The following is an 18,349-nucleotide window of genomic DNA, read 5'->3' on the forward strand; positions in this document are numbered from 1 at the left end:
TCACTGGTCACATATCAAATCCTGGCTCGCCCCTCACTGGTCACATATCAAATCCTGGCTCGCCCCTCACTGGTCACATATCAAATCCTGGCTCGCCCCTCACTGGTCACATATCAAATCCTGTCTCATCCCTCACTAGTCACATATCAAATCTTGGCTGACCCCTTACTAGTCACATATCGAATCCTGGCTCACCCCCTTACTAGTCACATATCGAATCCTGGCTCGTCCCCTTACTAGTCACATACCAAATCCTGGCTGACCCCTTACTAGTCACATATCAAATCCTGGCTGGCCCCTTACTAGTCACACATCGAATCCTGGCTCACCCCTCCCTAGGCATATATCCTTGGGCCTGTCACTTACCCTCTTTGAGCCTCCAAGTCCCATCCACTAAATGGAGCTCAACTTAGCAGGAATTACATCCGATGAGATAATGTATCCAGGACACAGTAAATACACAGTTACCTTTTCCTTCCCACCTCACCAACATGTACAGATAGCACTGAATTGCCCAGGCCCTCTCATGACCTAAGATACCACATGCAGGCCACACGGCAGCTGGACTGTGCAGCCAGGGCCCAGGGCTACCCCAACTGACCTCCACTCCCCTCAGCACCCTCCTCTGACCTCCGAGCTAGCCAGCTGCTGATCCAAAGCTCTGGATCCTTTAGGGCCGTGCAAAGATGTGACAGGCATGGGTATGAGGCTGTGGGGGACTCTGTGTGTAAACTGATGTTTCTTTATATAGCATTTGATATTGGGTGGGGGTATGAGGTTGTGGGGGGCTCTGTGTGTAAACTGATGTTTCTTTATACAGCATTTGATATTGGGTGTGGCTATGAGGTGTGGGGGACTCTATGTGTAAACAGATGGTTTCTTTACATAGCATTTGATATGTATTCCATTTGCCTTCTAAAGCCCTCCAGCGGCTACTCCAGTCGGTCCACTGCAGTGCTTGATTTTGTGAAGAACCCTGTGGAATGTGGTCTCTGGCAGCTGAGAAGTGCCTTCCTTTTCCATCAGCACAAAGCAAACACATGAAGGGAGCTGGGGTTTCTTGCCACCATTTCACCTGAGACCCCTGAAAGCTGCAGCCCACTCTGCAAATACTTTTCTTGGCCCTGGAAGTAGAGGGAAGTTTGTTGAGAAGCTGTTCTTAATTTCTCACTTGTTTAAAAATTACCCAAAACAGGAGGCAGGACAATTGTGCAAATTCCATTTGATGACTGAGCAGAAGCTCCCAGAGCCCTCGGATGAAGTGAGCAGCATTCCCAGGAGGCGGGACGTTGGACGCTATTTTTATTTTAACATCTCATATTGCCCCAGGTTCTCTGAGTCAACACCCTCAAAGGGGACAGACAGAAACAGAAAGGAACTTTTGGGCTGATTATAAGGATTCAGCTGGCCTTGGGAAAAGTCTAAACATCCTTGAAACACAATTGGAAAGTAATCCAAACAGCCTGTGAGCTCAGGCTTCCCAGTTAGAACTGCCTGTCCCAAGTTAATCTTGCTTAGTTTTTTTGGGGCATCATACCTAAAGAAGAAGAAGAAGAAGAAAAGGCAAGAATAAGTAAAAGGAAAAAAAAGAAAAAGAAAGGCAGGCAAGAATTTTTGTCCCTGTCGGGAGAAGAGTCTGGTCTGTGGACACGAGACACCTAAGCAAGTTTTTTGGAAGGGAGGCTTTGGCAACCCTCGCAATTCGCATTCACAGGAGACGTGCCCTATTTTCCACAACAGGCAGCCTCGCCACCAGCCCCAGGAGGGAGGAAGCTCTCTTCTCAGTGTCTGCAGGTTTATCCCTAAATGATACGGAAGCAGCAGCTGCCAGGGGAAGGGGATACTGCTCAGTCTTTTAAAACTCTCGTGTAAGCTTGATACTACAGTCATGACCTAAAAAGGCAAAGACCAGATATGCTGAGCTCGCTGCAGATGCAGCCTGCACACGGCCGCAGGATTTGTCACCACTCAGCCATGTTTAAAAAAGCCAGTCCAGGCAAGACAGCCACAGGCTCCCGCCCACAAGTGATCATGAACACACTTCACACTGCCTTATGGCAGAGCAAGTGCATATAGCCCAGTCTTGTGTGACCTTCACAGCCAATATTCATTATAATCCCCTCTCACCAATATTGAAAATGGATGCTCAGGGGATCAGTGACTCGCCTGGTGTCAAAGTGCCAGGTCCGAATCAAGACCTGCAGATCAGGTCTTCTGTGGACGCTTCCAATCCCAGGCTGCTTTCATTTCTGATGGACAAGTCCTTCATGTCCCACAGATCCATGGATCGCCGGCATCTTCCCTCCTGTTCACATAGGTGAGAAGGAAGGAGCTGGCAGGCAATGGCCTTCCAGGTGGGCTACAGGGAAGGTTCTTTTCTCATTAGGTTGATCCCTTGGCTTCCCTAGTAAAGTGGGGAGCTGTTGAAAAGAAAGAATGGAAACGAGGTAATGATCCTGGAGCCTAATGGAAGGGCCGCAGCCAGTTTTCCCCTGTTGAAAGGACACAGGACTTCCCAAAGAGTTTTCATGGCAAAAACGTCCATCCAGCTACTAAGGACACAGGATGGACTTATGCGTGCAGGAGAGAAATCGCTAAAGGACACAAGACTTCCCAAAGAGTTTTCATGGCAAAAACGTCCATCCAGCTACTAAGGAAACAGGATGGACTCATGCGTGCAGGAGAGAAATCACTTGGCTGTCACTGGAAGAGCAGGCTGTGATGGGAACGGTAAGGACAGAGAAGGGAACGTTCACAGGATAGAAATTCACAGGGCAAGCAGGGTTCCAAGTCAGAAGCAAAACACTTTACACAACATTACAGAGAGGCTCCACTGCAACTGGACAGGTCAGGACTGGGCTCAGTCGGCCACATTCTGCTCCCACGCATTGCTTCCTTAGACTGTCAGGGAAGGGAGAAGGGCAGCCACCGGGAGGGGCCAGGGTCACGGGCTTGCTAATTCTTTCCTAGAGTCTGTTCTGTTTTCTGTCAGCAGTAAGGAAATACATTCTAGCAAATGACATCCAGTAATGCTTTAATTAAATGCAGTATTTTGTGCTCCAACATGCAGGCAGAAATCACTTCCAGATGGAGAAAATGAAAGCTATTTACACAAAGAAGCAATCCCTTTATTTTAAGGAAATTTATATCTCCCAAAGGTGTAGAACTTCGAGGGTCCAAGAGGCTATTCTGATGAATACTAAAACAGGACTGGGAATTTTTACTTAACATATAAAATGTCATCGTACCCTTCATGTAGGCCAGCATTTCAGGTGTCCATGTTTCTAAGGCTTTTGCTTAAATTGCCCATTGCAGCTCTATTTTATTTTTAGGAATCTGACTTGGAGTAGACGAGAAGTGTGAGACACTTGCTGTCACCCTCAAGCAGGCAGGTTGTTCTGAGTGCTCTTCCTAGGGAAGGAATCCCGTTTCCAGCAGGTTATTCCGAGTGCTCTTCCTAGGGAAGGAATCCCAGTCACCCTCAAGCAGGCAGGTTGTGGCAGGTTATTCTGAGTGCTCTTCCTAGGGAAGGAATCCCGTTTCCAGCAGGTTATTCCGAGTGCTCTTCCTACGGGAGGAATCCCAGTCACCCTCAAGCAGGCAGGTTGTAGCAGGTTATTCCGAGTGCTCTTTCTAGGGAAGGAATCCCATTTCCAGCAGGTTATTCTGAGTGCTCTTCCTAGGGAAGGAATCCCATTTCCAGCAGGTTATTCCGAGTGCTCTTCCTAGCGAAGGAATCCCATTTCCAGCAGGTTATTCCGAGTGCTCTTCCTAGCGAAGGAATCCCATTTCCAGCAGGTTATTCCGAGTGCTCTTCCTAGCGAAGGAATCCCATTTCCAGCAGGTTATTCCGAGTGCTCTTCCTAGAGAAGGAATCCCATTTCCAGCAGGTTATTCCGAGTGCTCTTCCTAGCGAAGGAATCCCATTTCCAGCAGGTTATTCCAAGTGCTCTTCCTAGGGAAGGAACCCCATTTCCAGCAGGTTATTCCGAGTGCTCTTCCTAGGGAAGGAACCCCATTTCCAGCAGGTTATTCTGAGTGCTCTTCCTAGGGAAGGAATCCCATTTCCAGCAGGTTATTCGGAGTGCTCTTCCTAGGGAAGGAATCCCATTTCCAGCAGGTTATTCCGAGTGCTCTTTCTAGGGAAGGAACCCCATTTCCAGCAGGTTATTCCGAGTGCTCTTCCTAGGGAAGGAACCCCATTTCCAGCAGGTTATTCCGAGTGCTCTTCCTAGAGAACGAATCCCATTTCCAGCAGGTTATTCCGAGTGCTCTTCCTAGGGAAGGAACCCCATTTCCAGCAGGTTATTCCGAGTGCTCTTCCTAGCGAAGGAATACCATTTCCAGCAGGTTATTCCGAGTGCTCTTCCTAGGGAAGGAATCCCATTTCCAGCAGGTTATTCCGAGTGCTCTTCCTAGGGAAGGAACCCCATTTCCAGCAGGTTATTCCGAGTGCTCTTCCTAGGGAAGGAATCCCATTTCCAGCAGGTTATTCCGAGTGCTCTTCCTAGGGAAGGAACCCCATTTCCAGCAGGTTATTCCGAGTGCTCTTCCTAGGGAAGGAATCCCATTTCCAGCAGGTTATTCCGAGTGCTCTTCCTAGCGAAGGAATCCCATTTCCAGCAGGTTATTCCGAGTGCTCTTCCTAGTGAAGGAATCCCATTTCCAGCAGGTTATTCCGAGTGCTCTTCCTAGAGAAGGAATCCCATTTCCAGCAGGTTATTCCGAGTGCTCTTCCTAGGGAAGGAATCCCATTTCCAGCAGGTTATTCCGAGTGCTCTTCCTAGGGAAGGAACCCCATTTCCAGCAGGTTATTCCGAGTGCTCTTCCTAGGGAAGGAATCCCATTTCCAGCAGGTTATTCCGAGTGCTCTTCCTAGCGAAGGAATCCCATTTCCAGCAGGTTATTCCGAGTGCTCTTCCTAGTGAAGGAATCCCATTTCCAGCAGGTTATTCCGAGTGCTCTTCCTAGAGAAGGAATCCCATTTCCAGCAGGTTATTCCGAGTGCTCTTCCTAGGGAAGGAACCCCATTTCCAGCAGGTTATTCCGAGTGCTCTTCCTAGCGAAGGAATCCCATTTCCAGCAGGTTATTCCGAGTGCTCTTCCTAGCGAAGGAATCCCATTTCCAGCAGGTTATTCTGAGTGCTCTTCCTAGTGAAGGAATCCCATTTCCAGCAGGTTATTCTGAGTGCTCTTCCTAGCAAAGGAATCCCATTTCCGGCAGGTTATTCCGAGTGCTCTTCCTAGGGAAGGAATCCCATTTCAAGCAGGTTATTCTGAGTGCTCTTCCTAGCGAAGGAATCCCATTTCCAGCAGGTTATTCTGAGTGCTCTTCCTAGGGAAGGAACCCCATTTCCAGCTGTGCATATGCAGCATTTCCCCTCGCATTCTTTCAACAGGGAACCAGGTCTCCTCATCCGATGGCAATTCAGGAAGGGTTGGTGTCATACCCTGCATCGAGCAGCAGCCTCCGACCTGCCCCCACGCTCTGCGTGCCCTGTACTGGTCATGCTGGTCTCAGCTTGTCTGCTCTCAGTCCTGTCTGATCTGCACAGAGGAGCCACCCTAGACATATGAAATCAGGCACCCCTTCTTGGGGGTGGGCAGAGCCCTGGGTACTGGCTCTTTGTTCTTTGAGAGAGGAAGGAGTGGCGGTAGTCAGCTTCAATCCCTGAGCTGGGTTTGGAGATCAGAACACCTTGTCCACTGCGGCTCCTGTTTCATTGTTAAGAGTCCACACACGATGTTCTCTGGCCTGGACACCGCTAAGCCAGCTTTCAGACAAGTCCCCTCAGTAAGAGCAGAGTGAACTCTTTATTGGTTATACAAATTACCACTATTTATTTTAAACCCAAAGTGACTTCAAAGTTGTTTTTTGTTTTTTAAAGGGGCTAGAGAAAATGGACTGAGGGGAAGGAATGGGCACAGTATCTAGGTTTAGCTGAATCACAGAGCTCTTAGCTGCTGCTTTCATCCACAGGTACTCCTTTTACATTATTATTTTTTAGAGAGTCTTGCTCCGTCACCCAGGCAGGAGTGCAATGGCATGATCTCGGCCCACTGCAGCCTCTGCCTCCTGGGTTCAAGCGATCCTCCTGCCTCAGCCTCCTGAGTAGCTGGGATTACAGGCGCCCACCACCACGCCTGGCTAATTTTGTATTTTTAGTAAAGACAGGGTTTCGCCATGTCGGCCAGGCTGGTTTCGAACTCCTGACCTCACATGATCCACCTGCCTTGGCCTCCCAAAGTGCTGGGATTACAGGTGTGAGCCACCATGCCCGGCCTATTTTTTAATAGAGATGGGGTCTCACTCTGTTGCCCAGGCTTGTGTTGAAGTCCGGGGCTCAAGCAGTCTTCCCACCTCAGCCTCTCAAAGCACTAGCATTACAGGTGTGATGCCACAGTACCCGGCCTAGGGTGCCCCTTTGATACGTTATTTTTGAAGTGATGTTAATAAATAAAGCTTCTGCTTGGGGGTTGGTCATCAAAACAGGAATAGTCCTTATCAGCATGGAGAGAGCCCAATTCTGGTCATGGTCCCCACCACCACCACAAGTTTTTTTTTTTTTTTACTGAGTCTCACTCTGTCTCCCAGGCTGGAGTGCAGTGGCGGGACCGCGGCTCACTGCAACCTCCGCCTCCCGGATTCAACTGATTCCCCTGCCTCAGCCTCCCAAGTAGCTGGGATTACAGGCACCCGCCACCTGCCTGCTTTTTTTTTTGTATGTTTAGTAGAGATGGGATTTTGCCATGTTGGCCAGGCTGGTCTCAAACTCCTGACCTCATGTGATCCGCCCACCTCGGCCTCCCAAAGTGCTGGGATTACAGGAATGAGCCACCGCGCCTGACCCAACACAAGTTTAAAATGAAAGCTGTTATCAGTGGAGAATCTTCACCACGTTGGCACCAGCTCAAGTGTAGTGTCGGCGCACTTTTAGCTTAGAGTCAGAAAAATAGACACGTATGAAAATGTGTGGCAGGAGCCCTTCCATAAAGCAAATCTCTCTGTTGCAATGGTTCTTAACAAGGTGTAAACGTTATAACTACCTATGGAACTTTTAAACCTGTATGCCAGGCCCCATCCAAACTTACTGACTCAAAATCTCCGGGCATCTGTTTTCTTGTTTGTTTGTTTGTTTTGAGATAGAGTCTCACTCTGTCGCCAGGCTGCAGTGGCGTGATCCCGGCTCACTGCAATCTTTGCCTCCCAGGTTCAAGCGATTCTCCTGCCTCAGCCTCCCAAGTAGCTGGGAGGTGTGCACGCCACACACCCTGGTAATTTTTGTATTTTTTGTAGAGATGGGGTTTCACCATATTGGCAAGGATGGTCTCAATTTCCTGAGCTTGTGATCCGCCCGCCTCAGCCTCCCAAGTGCTGGGATTCCAGGCGTGAGCCGCGGCGCCCGGCCGGCATCTGTATTTTTTAAAAGGCCCCAGTGGTTCTGATGCACACCCCCAGAAGAGAAACACAGCGTCTTTACACAGTACTCAGTCCCCATCAAGGAGACATTTAACAGAAACTCCTACTGACATCCATTGGCTCCTTGGGGATTACTGACAATGTAACAAATCAAGACAGCAACTTCCCTGGCTGTGACCACCAACTGTGGAAAACAGCAGCTTGATAGCTCAATGCTGTGATGGAGCCGTCCGGAAAACGACTCCTCAACAACGAACCAAAAAGAGAAGTGGTGATCTGTACACAAACGCCAGGAGTGACAAGAACCAGGTGCAGGAGTCCACTGGCTTTCCCAGCTCTCCTGGGTTGAGGACAGATGGCTGAACTGGCTGTGCTATTTGGAGATGGGCCCCACCGCCCCTTTTCAACTGTACGGCTCAGGCTGCTTAACCATAGCAATCCCCTGGGCTGGGATGGGGGCATCTACAGGGCTTCCTGGGGGCTCTCCCAACTGCCACCCCCCGCCCTTGTCTTATTTGGAATCTTTTCCTAATAGACCTCAACTAAAGGCCGCACCTCCTTCTCGCAACACTTCTTTTCTCCTCCGCATTCTCAAATTTGAGACGCTTGATGCGTGAGAGTCAAACCAGCTAGCAAGGACAGCCTGGAAGCCGATGTAGAAATGACGCTCAGGATCAGAGCTGGACGGCATCGGGGAGAAAGCCTGGCAGAGAGGGCAGGGGCACAGAGCAGTGGTTATGTTGGGAAACAAGGTGGGGATGAGGAAATCAGGTTTCCAGGCAGATTTTCAAACCTTATTCCGACTGTACAGCTGTTATAAGTTTTATGGATTTTAAGGAAATTTCCTCTGTCCTGAAAACTTTTTGAGACAGGGTCTTGCTCTGTCACCCAGGCTGGAGTGCAGTGGTGAAATCTTGGCTCACTGCAGCCTCCACCTCCCGGGTTTAAGTGATTCTCCTGTCTCAGCCTCCCCAGTAGCTGGGATTACAGGCACTCACCATGACACCCGGCTAATTTTTTTATTTTTAGTTGAGACAGGGTTTCGCCATGTTGGCCAGGCTGGTCTCGAATTCCTGACCTCAGGTGATCCACCTGCCTCAGCCTCCCAAAGTGCTGTGATTACAGGCATGAGCCACCACACCCAGCCAATTTTTTGTATTTTTGGTTTCGCCAGGTTGCCCAGACTGGTCTCAAACTCCTGAGCTCAAGCAATCTGCCCACCTCAGCCTCCCTAGCAGTTGGGACTACAGGTGCATGCCACCACACCTTGCAAATTTTTATTTTTGTAGACATCTGTATGTTGCCCAGGCTGGTCTCAAACTCCTGGAGTCGAGTGATCCTCCTGCCTTGGTCTCCCAAAGTGTTGCGACTACAGGCATGAGCCGCTGTGCCTGGCAAGATATCATTCTTCAGCAAAAGCAGGCAGCAACAGCAGCGGTTTGCCTGTAGCTGTCCTGGTTTCAAGGGAACCGAGTGAATCAGGGTAACGGCCTGATATGCTGCCGTTCTCTGGATGCAGGATGACATGAGAGGCTGGGAGCAGTCTCTTCGGCAAGCCCTGCTGCAGAGAGCCCGTGGTGGACAGGAAGGGTGGGGGGACGGGCAGGCTGCGTGCCAGGCCAGGCTCTCAGCCTGGTCTTTAAGGTCCATATTCTGTTCCTGAGGCATCCAGAACCCTAGACTCCTTCTCATAACACAGGAACACATCACTGGGACGCTGCACATCACCTTTGCTATTTCAGATGACGCTGGAAAGTGCTGTGGACCTGAAGGTGAGTGGGCAGAAAGGGGTTTGAGAGTATAGACTTCCTGGGCGTTCCCGTGGCTTCATCTGATGAGAAAACCTAGGAAACGTCTTCCAAGTGAACTTCCTGGTTTCCCTTCCCTAGAAGCCAGGAGCAGGGTAGGAGTAAAGAAATGGAGGAAGGGGCTGGGCTCGGTGGCTCACGCCTGTAATCCAATACTCAGGAGGCTGAGGCAGGAGAATTGCTTGAACCTGGGAGGCGGAGGTTGCAGTGAGCCGAGATCGCGCCACTGCACTCCAGCCTGGGTGACAGAGCGAGACTCCGTCTCAAAAAAAAAAAAGGAAAGAATCTGCTCACACAACCTTGCGAGTGTGCCAGGCAGAGCCCTCTGTCAGATCTGGGTCTGCCCATACCCAGGTCAGCAGCACCAGGGCAGACAGGATACCTGCTTGAAGGCCTGGCAAATATGACCTTCCTGGGTGACAGACACAGAGGACATCTCGCCTTTGGAGACAACTGAGAAATGGCGAGAACACAGGGATAACTTGGTCAAGTAAGGTCATGACAAGTACCAGGAACAAAATATGGGCCAGGAAACTGGGATTTCCATGAGAATACGCCTGGTTCCACTGCCTCCATAAAGAACCTGTAATCTGCCACTTCATTAACTCAGGCCCGAGGGCCAAACCCAGAGATGGGAGAGGAAACTCAGCTCTGGCTGAAGGGAAAACCTCAACCAGCCACAGAGGGAGGGAGGAGTGAGATCCAGGCTTCCTTGTTCAAGTTGCCTGGACGGGTGGGGCCCACGTGTCAGAGGGTGTGACTGCCATGGGGAGGCTACATGAGTCAAGGGCAGCTCAGGGACCTATCCTCCACTGCTGCCTCTGCTTCACGAACCAGAGATCACCTAAATCGCCCTCTTAGAGCCCAGCCCTTATTCAGCATCTCTGATTAGGGCAGGAAGTAAGACAGGGCATGGGAGAGACTCAGTAACAACCCACATATCCCAGGAAGTTTGAAGACCGACGATGTGAGAGTGCCGGGGAGCATAGGAGAGGTCGGGGGCTTCTGGGGAACGGGCGCTGAGGGTCTCCAGCCAGGAGCAAAGGGCCCCTTGCTGCTGCTACAGTCTCTTTTTAATGAGTTTCTCGAGCTTGCGGATGCGTGACGACTCTTGCTCTGGTGTTGGCGCCATCAGGGACAGTGAGCCGGAGCTTTCTGCCCCCGAGGGCGGTGCGGGGAGCCGCTGGCGCAGGAGTTCCAGCATGCTGCTCTGCTCACTCCTCTTCAGCCCCTGAGGTTGAGAGAGAAACAGAACCGTCACGAAGCCTGGGCCAGAATGGCCCACGGGGGAGAGCGCAGTATCTGGATATGGGGTCAGCAGAGGCTCTGGAGACAGCATAGTTACTCCAGGCTGAGGGTGAACCGTTTCCTCAAGGGACTCACCATCCCCTGGGTAGTAGCGTGGGAGGAAAAGAGAGGGGAAGAAAAGGTAAAGGAAGGGAAAGAAGCGGCTGACAGAGGAGAAAGGACAGGTCAAGAAGGTGGGAAGGACAACACTCCTGTCCTCATCCCCCTGCCCCTGCCCCATCCTCCCTGTGCAGGTGGTCTCAGCGGGGCATGCAGGGCCTGTCAGAACCCTGAAGTGCACATGCCCGGGGCCATCCTCCTCCAGAGGCTTCTCTGAATCCGGTTTGCTCTGTGGAGCCAGGCACATGCATTTTGAGAAAGCCCCCCCGGAACTTATATCCCAATTCCCGGTTAAGAACCGCTGAGTGTGAGGGGGATAAGCAGGTGTGGACCAAACGTCCCGGCACAAACCTTCATGTCCAGTATCTTCTGAAAGGTTTCTGTGTTGCAGTCTGTGAGAAGTTTGATGTAGTTGTCAACAAACACCACCAACGGTTCATGAGGGGCCATCACTACCTACAGCGGGAAGAGACAGGAGCAAGCCCCTCAGGAAAACTACCACCGCGGGAGGAGGCTGGAGCGGACCCTCAAGAAAACTCACTACCCACCGCGGGAGGAGACAGGAGCGGACCCTCAGGAAAACTCACTACCCACCGCGGGAGGAGACAGGAGCGGACCCTCGGGAAAACTCACTACCCACCGCGGGAGGAGACAGGAGCGGGCCCTTCAGGAAAACTCACTACCCACCGCGGGAGGAGACAGGAGCGGACCCTCAAGAAAACTCACTACCCACCGCGGGAGGAGACAGGAGCGGACCCTCAGGAAAACTCACTACCCACCGCGGGAGGAGACAGGAGCGGGCCCTTCATGAAAACTCACTACCCACCGCGGGAGGAGAAAGGAGCGGACCCTCAGGAAAACTCACTACCCACCGCGGGAGGAGACAGGAGCGGACCCTCAGGAAAACTCACTACCCACCGCGGGAGGAGACAGGAGCGGACCCTCAAGAAAACTCACTACCCACCGCGGGAGGAGACAGGAGCGGACCCTCAGGAAAACTCACTACCCACCGCGGGAGGAGACAGGAGCGGGCCCTTCAGGAAAACTCACTACCCACCGCGGGAGGAGACAGGAGCGGACCCTCAGGAAAACTCACTACCCACCGCGGGAGGAGACAGGAGCGGACCCTCAAGAAAACTCACTACCCACCGCGGGAGGAGACAGGAGCGGGCCCTTCAGGAAAACTCACTACCCACCGCGGGAGGAGACAGGAGCGGACCCTCAGGAAAACTCACTACGCACCGCGGGAGGAGACAGGAGCGGACCCTCAAGAAAACTCACTACCCACCGCGGGAGGAGACAGGAGCGGACCCTCAGGAAAACTCACTACCCACCGCGGGAGGAGACAGGAGCGGACCCTCAGGAAAACTCACTACCCACCGCGGGAGGAGACAGGAGCGGACCCTCAGGAAAACTCACTACCCACCGCGGGAGGAGACAGGAGCGGACCCTCAGGAAAACTCACTACCCACCGCGGGAGGAGACAGGAGCGGACCCTCAGGAAAACTCACTACCCACCGCGGGAGGAGACAGGAGCGGACCCTCAAGAAAACTCACTACCCACCGCGGGAGGAGACAGGAGCGGACCCTCAGGAAAACTCACTACCCACCGCGGGAGGAGACAGGAGCGGACCCTCAGGAAAACTCACTACCCACCGCGGGAGGAGACAGGAGCGGACCCTCAAGAAAACTCACTACCCACCGCGGGAGGAGACAGGAGCGGGCCCTTCAGGAAAACTCACTACCCACCGCGGGAGGAGACAGGAGCGGACCCTCAGGAAAACTCACTACGCACCGCGGGAGGAGACAGGAGCGGACCCTCAGGAAAACTCACTACCCACCGCGGGAGGAGACAGGAGCGGGCCCTTCAGGAAAACTCACTACCCACCGCGGGAGGAGACAGGAGCGGACCCTCAGGAAAACTCACTACCCACCGCGGGAGGAGACAGGAGCGGGCCCTTCATGAAAACTCACTACCCACCGCGGGAGGAGACAGGAGCGGACCCTCAAGAAAACTCACTACCCACCGCGGGAGGAGACAGGAGCGGGCCCTTCAGGAAAACTCACTACCCACCGCGGGAGGAGACAGGAGCGGACCCTCAAGAAAACTCACTACCCACCGCGGGAGGAGACAGGAGCGGACCCTCAGGAAAACTCACTACCCACCGCGGGAGGAGACAGGAGCGGGCCCTTCAGGAAAACTCACTACCCACCGCGGGAGGAGACAGGAGCGGACCCTCAGGAAAACTCACTACCCACCGCGGGAGGAGACAGGAGCGGACCCTCAGGAAAACTCACTACCCACCGCGGGAGGAGACAGGAGCGGACCCTCAGGAAAACTCACTACCCACCGCGGGAGGAGACAGGAGCGGGCCCTTCATGAAAACTCACTACCCACCGCGGGAGGAGACAGGAGCGGACCCTCAGGAAAACTCACTACCCACCGCGGGAGCAGACAGGAGCGGACCCTCAGGAAAACTCACTACCCACCGCGGGAGGAGACAGGACCGGGCCCTTCATGAAAACTCACTACCCACCGCGGGAGGAGACAGGAGCGGACCCTCAGGAAAACTCACTACCCACCGCGGGAGCAGACAGGAGCGGACCCTCAGGAAAACTCACTACCCACCGCGGGAGGAGACAGGAGCGGACCCTCAGGAAAACTCACTACCCACCGCGGGAGGAGACAGGAGCGGGCCCTTCAGGAAAACTCACTACCCACCGCGGGAGGAGACAGGAGCGGACCCTCAGGAAAACTCACTACGCACCGCGGGAGGAGACAGGAGCGGACCCTCAGGAAAACTCACTACCCACCGCGGGAGGAGACAGGAGCGGGCCCTTCAGGAAAACTCACTACCCACCGCGGGAGGAGACAGGAGCGGACCCTCAGGAAAACTCACTACCCACCGCGGGAGGAGACAGGAGCGGGCCCTTCATGAAAACTCACTACCCACCGCGGGAGGAGACAGGAGCGGACCCTCAGGAAAACTCACTACCCACCGCGGGAGGAGACAGGAGCGGACCCTCAGGAAAACTCACTACCCACCGCGGGAGGAGACAGGAGCGGGCCCTTCATGAAAACTCACTACCCACCGCGGGAGGAGACAGGAGCGGACCCTCAGGAAAACTCACTACCCACCGCGGGAGGAGACAGGAGCGGACCCTCAGGAAAACTCACTACCCACCGCGGGAGCAGACAGGAGCGGACCCTCAGGAAAACTCACTACCCACCGCGGGAGGAGACAGGAGCGGACCCTCAGGAAAACTCACTACCCACCGCGGGAGGAGACAGGAGCGGGCCCTTCAGGAAAACTCACTACCCACCGCGGGAGGAGACAGGAGCGGACCCTCAGGAAAACTCACTACGCACCGCGGGAGGAGACAGGAGCGGACCCTCAGGAAAACTCACTACCCACCGCGGGAGGAGACAGGAGCGGGCCCTTCAGGAAAACTCACTACCCACCGCGGGAGGAGACAGGAGCGGACCCTCAGGAAAACTCACTACCCACCGCGGGAGGAGACAGGAGCGGGCCCTTCAGGAAAACTCACTACCCACCGCGGGAGGAGACAGGAGCGGACCCTCAGGAAAACTCACTACCCACCGCGGGAGGAGACAGGAGCGGGCCCTTCAGGAAAACTCACTCCTCACTTGCCAGCCGAGCGCTAAATGGATTCTGAGAGGTTTCCTTAAGCAGCAGCAACCCAAACTAGAAACGCCCCAGTGGCCCATCTCATCTTCACATGCCACTACAGCAATGTCCTAAATTTGCTGAATCCTAAATACACCTGCGCTGCTTTTTGAAGTATGGGTTTCCGGGACCCTCCTCTAAAGAGTCTAATTCAGTAGGCCTGGCTGGAGTCCCAGGTGATTTTTAACTATCAGGACCATTTGGGAAACTGCGTGAGAGGGTCTCCTGTTCTAGGCATTTCACCAGTACACGGTACTTGCTCCTTCTGCCTTGACGTACTATGATTCCTGAGAAATGGGTGGCAAAAGGAGCTGGTATAAGTAAGTGGATTTCTGCAAAAACAAAAATGCCAAAGCTGCCTCACCTTTTGGAGACTTAAAATCTGTAACTTCATGTAACGACTAACTTAAACAATCAATTAACACACAAACAAAGGAAAGGAACGGCACTGCAACCCTTATTCATTTCCGTTTCGTTCTGGAATGCAGTATCTGATTTTCTTTCCCCAGCCGACTGATTTGTTTTGAATTCCTGAGACTGAAGGGAAGAGTGGCGAGGTTCACTCAGGCATCCTCTGCCGATAATTCCCAGACCACATGCTCTCCTCCCCAGCAGTAAGCAGCAGGGAAAGAACATGATGAGGCAGCTTCATCCTCACCCACATGAGCTGCTTCACCCTCCCCCACATGAGCTGCTTCACCCTCACCCACATGAGCTCTTCACCCTCACCCACAGGAGCTGCTTCACCCTCACCCACATGAGCTGCTTCACCCTCACCCACATGAGCTGCTTCACCCTCACCCACATGAGCTCTTCACCCTCACCCACATGAGCTCTTCACCCTCACCCACAGGAGCTGCTTCACCCTCACCCACATGAGCTCTTCACCCTCACCCACAGGAGCTGCTTCATCCTCACCCACAGGAGCTGCTTCATCCTCACCCACAGGAGCTGCTTCACCCTCACCCACATGAGCTGCTTCACCCTCACCCACATGAGCTCTTCACCCTCACCCACAGGAGCTGCTTCACCCTCACCCACATGAGCTGCTTCACCCTCACCCACAGGAGCTGCTTCACCCTCACCCACAGGAGCTGCTTCACCCTCACCCACAGGAGCTGCTTCATCCTCACCCACAGGAGCTGCTTCATCCTCACCCACAGGAGCTGCTTCACCCTCACCCACAGGAGCTGCTTCATCCTCACCCACATCCCACCGGTGTCTGAGGCCCTGCTGCCACTTCCTACTCCTGCCGTCCCTGAGTCATCTGGTTTAGGAAGTGGCCTGAAGAGCCTGCAGGTCCCGGGCTTTTAAGACCACATCACCACAGGACCATCTGTTCTCCGGCCCTCATCCCTACTCTTCAAAATAGCTGGAAACCAGAGGCAGATGCTCAGGGCTTCAGACGTTCCTCACTCGAAGTACAGTCTTTTGTTAAATGGGGCTTTAAAATATCCATTTGCTGATTAGATTCAGTTACCACAACATCTGTTCAGAGTTCATTTAAAGTGGCAGAGTACAGAAAGCCAAAAAGGCTGATGTGGAAGGGAGTAACTGAGAGCTGTGCCTGAAATTCCTGCTGAGAAGCAGAGATCCCTGACATACACTGATTCACAGTGGCGACCACCTATCCTCCAAGCTTGACCACATTTGATCACAAGAGAATCCCACGCCAACAAGAAATTCATTTGTCAGAAGGAATTACTGAGCCCTAATAACTATCCACAGACTTTCAACAATATCTGATGAGGCCAAAATCCAGTCCAGCCCAAGAATGTGGACCATGCTTTGAGGCCGGTGAGGATAGGACCTGCCCTGTGCTTTCAAAACCAAGGCTTCTCAGAAAAAGAGATTAAATAAATAACTGGCCCCTTTTAACACAAGCCATCACCTTGAGGATCATCTCAGCCCGGGTCATGCCTTTGACAACGATCTTGGTGTAGCTGGCGGGTGCCTTCCTCACCACCTGCGAGCCGATGGAGGGGAGATCGAGCAGGACCATCTTCAGCGAGTGGGTGTCCAGCAGCAGCTGTGGAGCAAAGCAGAGCATTACCGGCCCCTTCCAGCGACCCAGTGCCGAGTGGACTCATGCCGATGAGTCATGTTTTTCTCGTTACACACGTAACACATTCTTGTTGCAAAAAAATTTGGGAAATAAACAGAAATATAAAAGAAAAAAATTATGTATAATTTCCATCACCTAGGAAAAACAACATCAAGGAGCCAGCCTATGTGTACATATATAAAAAACTAAATCAGGGGGCCAGGAGCCGTGGCTCACACCTGTAATCCCAGCACTTCAGGAGGGCCAGGCAGCAGGATCGCTTGAGCTCAGGAATTTGAGACCAGCCTGGGCAACATGGCAAAACCCTGCCTCTACAAAAAATGCAAAAATTAGCCAGGCGTGGGGGTGCGCATCTGTGGTCCCAGCTACTGAGAAAGACTGAGGTGGGTGGATCGCTTAAGCCTGGGAGGTTGAGGCTGCAGTGACTCAAGATTGTGCCACTGTAACTCTCCAGCCTGGGTGACAGAGGGAGACCCTGTCTCAGTAACAAACCACAACTCCTCCATAAAACTAAATCAGAATTATACTGTATGTATATTCAATTTTATAACCTGGTTTTCTCACTTAATATATATAATTTTTATATTCTATTTTCCCATCTTTGCAGTCTTTAAAAAACAAATCATGGTTTTTAACTGCACTCTAGCCTGGGCCTCATGGCAAGACCCTATCTCTAAAGAAGAATCGTGATTTAATGGCTCTGCAGTACTCTGTGATGTGTGTGGTTGTGTAAACTTTAAGATCTTTCCAATGGAATGGACCCATTTACACCTCTGCCAGCCATGCAGACTGCACCCTTATCAGCACTGAAAACTCATCAAATCCTGATTATTCATTAGGCAAAAAATAGTAACTCATTATTGTTGTACTTTGAATTTCTCTGGATGTTACTGAGGATGTAGGAGATTTACCCAAATGTAAACATTGTATCCTGGCAACAATCTACCTTTTCCTCTTTGTTTGTTCTGGTTCTCTGGGATGCCAATTATCTAGAAGGACACCCATAGTCCTAAAGGCTCACTGACTGCCGGGAATGACATGAGGAATGTTTTGTCACATTTAATCTGAGTAAAGCCTTACCTACCCTGGAGGTTATTTATCGTTCCCATTTTACAGATGAGAAAAAGTTCCAGAGGATTAACAGCTCACCAAACTCATCTCATGCAACGGACAGGGTTAGACAAAAGTTGGACGGGAAGCTGGAATTCATTTCCGGTTGCCAGGTAACGGGGTTAGACAAAAGGTGGACGGGAAGCTGGAATTCCATTTCCGGTTGCCCAGGTAACCGGGTTAGACAAAAGGTGGACGGGAAGCTGGTATTCCATTTCCGGTTGCCCAGGTAACCGGGTTAAACAAAAGGTGGACGGGAAGCTGGAATTCCATTTCCCGTTGCCCAGGTAAATGTCCCTGGGTGGTTTTGGTGTCGAGCTCACAATGACTCCTGCTGACTGCCCCGCTCTGCTGCCGCCGCTGCTCTTGGCAACCAGGGAGCAGAGAAATGGCTGAAGCCAGAAGGGTGTACTCTGGCCTGTTGAGATGGCTTAGGAGAATGGAACCACATGGTCACCAAGCAGACAATGGCAGCAGTGGGGTGACAGCTCCCAATGCCATCACTCAACTCCGGTGATAACGGCCAAACTTACATTCAGGGCAAGGCCTGTACTCTCTGCCACTGCCTGCTTCTTTGGGAAAGCCTTCTGTAATTCTATCAGGTAGGTGAGAAATGGGACCCTTCAGGCCCTGCGACACTTTGCATCCTCCAATTTCCTATTTACTTTGCTTTGGACAGAAGAATTAATGATTAAAGAGAAACTAAGTAACGACAGATGCTATGAACTTAAGGGTTATGGCAATTGTAATTTTAACAATGGTAGAAACAAGGGGAAGACGTCAGTGTTTTATGTGGAATAATTTAGGTGTGGTAAGGAATTACACTAAGGTCAGAGCAATTTCATGCAGC

At 52.2% G+C, this 18,349-nt stretch overlaps 1 protein-coding gene across 4 annotated transcripts in view; it reads right to left on the reverse strand.

Moving 5' to 3' along the window:
* Window positions 1-3,017: 3,017 nt before the first annotated feature.
* VPS53 (VPS53 subunit of GARP complex) overlaps window positions 3,018-18,349 on the reverse strand; it is a 200,504-nt gene continuing 185,172 nt past the window's right edge. For all 4 annotated transcript variants that reach the window (XM_031003546.3, XM_055367078.2, XM_004058206.5 and 1 more), the window contains 3 exons: window positions 16,216-16,353; window positions 10,987-11,091; window positions 3,018-10,459 (listed from right to left, as the gene is read on the reverse strand). In XM_031003546.3, the coding sequence (XP_030859406.1) occupies window positions 10,289-10,459; window positions 10,987-11,091; window positions 16,216-16,353 (414 nt within the window). In that variant the 3' untranslated portion in view covers window positions 3,018-10,288. The remainder of the gene's footprint in view (window positions 10,460-10,986; window positions 11,092-16,215; window positions 16,354-18,349) is intronic.

This window comes from Gorilla gorilla, chromosome 19, assembly GCF_029281585.2.
Source record: "Gorilla gorilla gorilla isolate KB3781 chromosome 19, NHGRI_mGorGor1-v2.1_pri, whole genome shotgun sequence".
Classification (NCBI taxonomy): Eukaryota; Metazoa; Chordata; class Mammalia; order Primates; family Hominidae; genus Gorilla; species Gorilla gorilla.